At 40.8% G+C, this 6,000-nt stretch overlaps 1 protein-coding gene across 2 annotated transcripts in view; it reads right to left on the bottom strand.

The window, feature by feature from the left end:
- Nucleotides 1-1,903: 1,903 nt before the first annotated feature.
- Nucleotides 1,904-6,000, bottom strand: part of dync2li1 (dynein, cytoplasmic 2, light intermediate chain 1) — a 32,319-nt gene continuing 28,222 nt past the window's right edge. Inside the window, exon 12 of one of the 2 annotated variants that reach the window (XM_063055646.1) lies at nucleotides 1,904-2,331. Coding sequence is in view for 1 of the 2 variants with exons in the window: in XM_063055645.1 (XP_062911715.1) it covers nucleotides 2,260-2,331 (72 nt within the window). In the remaining variant the exon portion in view is untranslated. The remainder of the gene's footprint in view (nucleotides 2,332-6,000) is intronic. The other variant, XM_063055645.1, reaches the window with a different exon arrangement.

The following is a 6,000-nucleotide window of genomic DNA, read 5'->3' as shown; positions in this document are numbered from 1 at the left end:
TAGTCAGATTACAATAAACTTGAACTTCATCATTGTCTTCCAGAGTGCTGAACTAGTTAGCATCTAGTGGGAGTAAATTAAACATTTTCTGAGTAAGGATTTTACATTCAAAACATTAATCTTTCTCCTTTTTAGATGTAAAAACTGATATTTATAAAAGATTGCTATTTTACATTTATACAGTCTGTATTTCATTCAATTCAATTTCCAGTGTTTGCAGTTTTCTCACTAATTGCCCATATACAGTTTCTACAAAACTTTATTTTTGAATTATTTGAAATGGCACAAAAGCTGGTGAATTTATTCATTGATTCATGAGAAGTATTGGGCCAATTAGTCAGTAGGGATATTTTATTTTCAAAAGGTCATAAAGAGTCTTCCACATTTCTATAGGTCTGGATTTACATGTGGGCCTACCTGAGCCAGCACTGAACCAGATGAGTTTTAATGTTAGATCAGCAGCTTCATGATCATCATCAAGGTTAATGTGGGCCTTTAGAACATAATATGATTGAATTTTATATTAAAAAAACTTAAAGTGACTGGAGTCAATACAAAACTTGCTATAAGGATTGTGTTGGCTATATTAGTAAGTTACTTTTAAAGGGTATGACAGAAAATTAGCAATGTCCAGTATTTAAATAATTAATATATTATTTACTAATCCCTGTAAGGGACAAAAATGTCCAACAGGGGAAATGGTGCATTCAGTTTAAGCTATCAAGTCATTGTCTAAATTAAAGGAAAAGATGGGCAATATTGTCAAACTAAAAGCAGGTTTTTTTTAAAAAAAGTCAGCATCCAAAGGGAGACCAAGGAAATAAGATTGTGAGAATGGTCCAATGAGAAACAGTACCAGAGCTAGAGCTTTGAAGGATATGTGAAAAGGAAAGGAATGGCTAGTTAATGTGGGTACCTCAGAGACTGAAACAGGAGAATATAGGAACTCTTTTCTGCCATTTTCTTCTCTTCAACCTGAACCTGCATGAATGGGAAAGAGCAGTACAACTCAATACTTTTAAAAGTTTATTAAAATCTGACTGAACACCAGGAGTAAGTGATACAAATAATATGTCAGACTATATTCCCTCTACACTCTGTCCTGAAGCAGGGGCTCCACCCAATTCATCAACTGTCCCTTTACCACCGCAGATGTTGCTCAGCCTGTTGAGTTCCTCCAGCAGTTTTGTTTGCTTTTGCATATGACAGTGTTATTTGATAACACTGGAACTATGATATAAAATGTTACAGATTATCTAATCTAATTATACTTCTATTTCCCTAACCCTTGTTTAACTTCTGATTACTGTCTTTCTACAGAAATGGTCAATCGTATGTGCAGTACCTTTGCAACTGCCTTTTTAACTTTAATTACTACTTATCCTTCCACTTTTGATGATTTTAATAGAGCTCAATCACAACAACTGTTCAGTGTTCTGACTACAACTCGTAGCAAATTGCCCCCATCTCTTTCTTTCTGAGACCTTTTCATTTATTATCCAAAAACTACACCAGTGATTATAGGATTGACAACATTTTCCATTTTGTTTGCACCAATATCCTTTTATTCCAGACTGCCTAGTAGTGTCCTCAGTTGGCATTTGCAAATGTGAACATCAGGAGAAATATCCTAATGGTTGGAGTTCAGATATTTCAATATTCTGAGACACTAAAAAATCTACAGATGGATTTCCAGCATCTGCAGATTTATTCATGTTTCAGAATATGGGAAAGTCTGATGTCCAATCAGTAAGATATTTCTCCTGATGTTCATATTTGCAAATGCCAACTGAGGATAGAAATAGGCAGTCTGGAACAAAAGGCTGTACTATTTCTGCTCAGCCATTCTGCATGATCTCTGATAATTTTAAAAACTTAACAAAATGTATTCATCTGTGAAACAGACAGACAGGCAAGTTGCACCTTGTTCTAATCACCTTTTATTTTATATCCTTTCTAATACAGTCATATTTAAAATGTATGGCATAAAAATATACAAAGTACATAATCAATTTTTCCATAGACAAATCTTTACAGATCTTACCATCAGACTGAGGGGAGAACAGAAATTAAATTATCAAAATAGAACTGAAGTGTGCAATACAAGTTTGTATACAAAACAAACAATAGTGTTAAAATAATACAAGTATAATGGCTCTTTAATGCCCTTTATAGATAACTGCCAAAAAGTTAATATTGAATTACACAAATTATTCATTGTTTGAATCAAAAATGCTCCATTACATACTTAATGTTCAATTATTTTCCACGTATGTCAAATTCCATTTCTTTCCATAATTTAGAAGCATTTCTTCTAAAATGCTCAAGTTCCTGAAAGGATAAAGATAAAAATAAAAAATTGAAAAATTTTGTTACTGGCTAGTGTCTAAAGTAATTCTCTCAAAAAAAAAGCTATGACTTGCAAGTCACCGGGAAGTATGCACTTGTTTGACCTGTTTTAATCAGTGAAGGCTCTCCATTTCTTTAACAGACCCGGCCAGTTCCCCTCCATCACCACTCTCCTCTAACTGACGGAACTGGTTCTCACCTCAACAATTTCTTTTTCAGTTCCTCCCACTTTCTCTAAACTCAAGAGGTAGCCATGGGCACCTGCATGGGCTCCAGCTATGCCTACCTTTTCAATGGCTGTGTGGAACAGTCCATGTTCCAAGCCCTCCCTGGTAATACTCCCCAACTCCTTATGCAGTACATTGACAACTGCACTGGTGTTGCTTCATACACCCATACTGAGCTCATCAATTTTGCCAACTTCGCCTCCAACTTCCATCATGCTCTTAAATTCACTTGATCCATTTCTGACAACTTTCTCCCCTTTCCCAATCTCCCTGTTTCCATCTCTGGAGACAAACTGTCTTCTAATACCTCTTATAAGCCTAACAATTCCCATGGCTATCTTGACTATACTTCTTCCCACACTGTCTCCTGCAAAATGTGCCAGTTCTTTCTCTCAATTCCTTTGTCTTCACTGCATTGGTTCCAGAATGATGCTTCCTTTTCCAGAACGTTAGATATGTCCTCCTCCTTCAAAGTATGGGGTTACCTTTCCCCCACCATTGATTCTGCTCTCACCCAATTCTCCTCCATTTCCCAGATATCCACGCTTCCCGCCATTGTAACAGGGGTAGAGTTCATTTTGTCTTATTTACCACCCTCATTCTCCACACCTACCGCCATCTTCAATGGGACCCTACCACCAAACATATCTTTATCTCCCACTTCACTCTCCACTGTCCGCAGGGATTGCGGCCTCAATGAATCCCTTGCCCCTCACTACTGATCTCTCTCTTAGCATTTATCACTGCAAGCAGAAGTGCTACACCAGCCTAGGTCACCTCCTCCCACACCTACATTCAGGGCCCCAAACAGTCCTTCCAGATGAGGAAACACTTCACCCATGACTCTGTTGGGGGTTGTCTATGGTATCCAGTGCTGCTGATTTGGTCTCCTTTATATTGGTGAGACATGACAAAGATTGGGGAGTCACTTTGTCAAGCACCTGTGTGCCATCCACAAGAAGGATATCCCAGTGGCCAACCATTTTAATTCCAATCCCATTTCTGTCTGACATATTGGCCCATGGCCTCGTCTTCTGCCACAGTAAGGCCACCTCATATTCAGTCTAGGTAGCCTCCAATCTGATGGCATGAGTGTCGATTTCTCTAACTTCCGGTAATTATTTCCCTTCCCCATCCTCATCTTCAACTCCCCACTCCAGTCTCTTACCTCTTCTCCTCACCTGCCTATCACCTCCCTTTGGTCCCCCTCCTCCTCCTCCTTCTCCCATGGTCCACTCTCCTATCAGATTCCTTCTTCTCCAGATCTTTACCTTTTCCACGTATCACCTCCTAGTTTTCAACTTCAACCACCTCCTCACCCACCTGGCTTCAGCTATTCCTTTTTACCTTGTCCTCCTTCCACTCCATCCACCCTTTTATTTTGGCATCTTCCCCCTCCCTTTCTACACCTGAAAATGGGTCTTGACCCGAAATGTCATCTGTTTAGTCATTTCCATAAATACTGCCTAGCCTCCTGAATTCCTCCATCATATTGTGTGTGTTGCTCTGGATCTCCAGCTTCTGCAGAATCTCTTGTGTGTGGATGGTTGAATTATTTGGTCACGGAATCTAACTTTAAAGTGAGCATATATAATGCAATTAGACTTTAAAAGAAGTGTATGGGGTGTCTGGGAAGGGGCTTGTCGTGTCTATTCTAGGACAACTCACTCACCGTTGGGCCCCACTGGACACTCAGCTCTCACCTTTGGCTCCATGTAGCTGTTTGCATGTGACAGTGGCCACAACCTAGGCCACTTCCACAAGTGGGCTAAACCAGGCGAGGGTAGCCTGCGGCCTTCATACCCTGGTGAGATAGGGACATACCTGTCCTAGCATGTGATGTCAGCTCCAGTGGACTTGGCGGATGAAATCTACAGTGAAATACAACAACCAGGTAGGCCATTCTGCAAAGCTATGTGGAGAGCAAAAGGCATGGTAAGGCACACAAGTCATGGCCATCCACTGCAACCAAGGAAGACCTCAGTTGCGACACTACGCGTGCCACTGGACTGGGACTTCTGAGGTTGACAGAATGGGACCGACCCAGTGTAACAGTTTTTCCACTTTTAAAATACTCTCACATGGGTCTCCTGTCATTGTTGGATATGACAGACAACCAACAATATTTAAATGTTTTGAGGCAGCAGTTGATACATTCTACTCACTCATGTAAAGGACAAGAATTTTCTACAATAACCCTGGAACTCAGTATTTTACCCAGACACCAAACAGATCTTTGCTTATGGAAGTCTCTGTTGCTGATAACTCCAAAAAAATATCATGTATACTAAACTTTAACAATGCTTTAAAATATTTCAATGTTTTCTGAGAATATGACTTGCCAACGTCTTGTTATTTTTACTTTACTCTGTAAGGCTCTGGCTTATGTGTTATACACTAATAATAGGAACTTGCATATAGCATGGTTGCATTTGACCTGCTAAACTTCAAGTCATAACAATATCAGCCCAAACTTTACAAGTCAGAGTAGGATTCAGAGTAGCTGGGTGACTGTCAGGAGAAATGGAAATAGGCTGTTAGAGCAGAGCACCCCTGTGGCCGTTCCCCTCAAAAACATCCTTTTGTGTGGAATGACCTCCTGAGAGAATGCCACGGCGACTGGGTTACAGGCACTGAGCATGGGTCCATAGTGCAGAAGAGTAAGAGAAAGAAGAAGGGAGCAGTAGTGATAGGGGACTCAAGAGTGAGGGGAACAGACAAGAGATTCTGTGGACATGAACAGGACACCTGAATGGTATGTTGCCTCCGAGGTGCCAGGGTCTCAGATCTCGTCCATAACATTTTAGAGAGGGAGGGGGAGCAGCTAGATGTCTTGGAACATATTGGTACCAAGGACATAGGAAGGAAAAGCAAAGAGGTCCTGAAAAGAGAATTTAGAGAGCTAGGTAGAAAGCTAAGAAACAGGATCTCCCGGGTAGTAATTTCTGGATTGCTGCCTGTGCCACGCGCCAGTGAGGGTAGAAACAGGATGATTTGGCTGCGAAGCTGGTGCAAGAGGGCAGGGCTTTAGGTTCTTGGATAATTGGGATCTCTTCTGGGGGAGGTATGACCTGTTCAAAAGTGACAGGTTGCACTTGAACCCGAGGGGGACCAATATTCTCATGGGCAGGTTTGTCAGATCTGTTGAGGAGGGTTTAAACTAACTTTGCAGGGGGATGGGAACCAAAGTGAAGTGACTCAGGATAGGATGGTAAAAAAGTGAAGACAGCATGCAGTCAGACTGTCAGGAAGGGCAGGCAGGTGATGGGAATTAGTTGCAGGCAACAGGCTAAGTATCAAATCATTAGGGATGCAAAATCAGAAATGATCGCAAATACGGTACTCAAGGTGTTGTATCTAAATGTGCATAGAATAAGGAATAAAGTGGATGCTCTTGTTGCAATATTACAGATTGCCAGGTATG

Source organism: Mobula hypostoma, chromosome 8 (genome assembly GCF_963921235.1).
Source record: "Mobula hypostoma chromosome 8, sMobHyp1.1, whole genome shotgun sequence".
Lineage (NCBI taxonomy): Eukaryota > Metazoa > Chordata > Chondrichthyes > Myliobatiformes > Myliobatidae > Mobula > Mobula hypostoma.
This window is presented reverse-complemented; position numbering and strand designations above follow the sequence as displayed.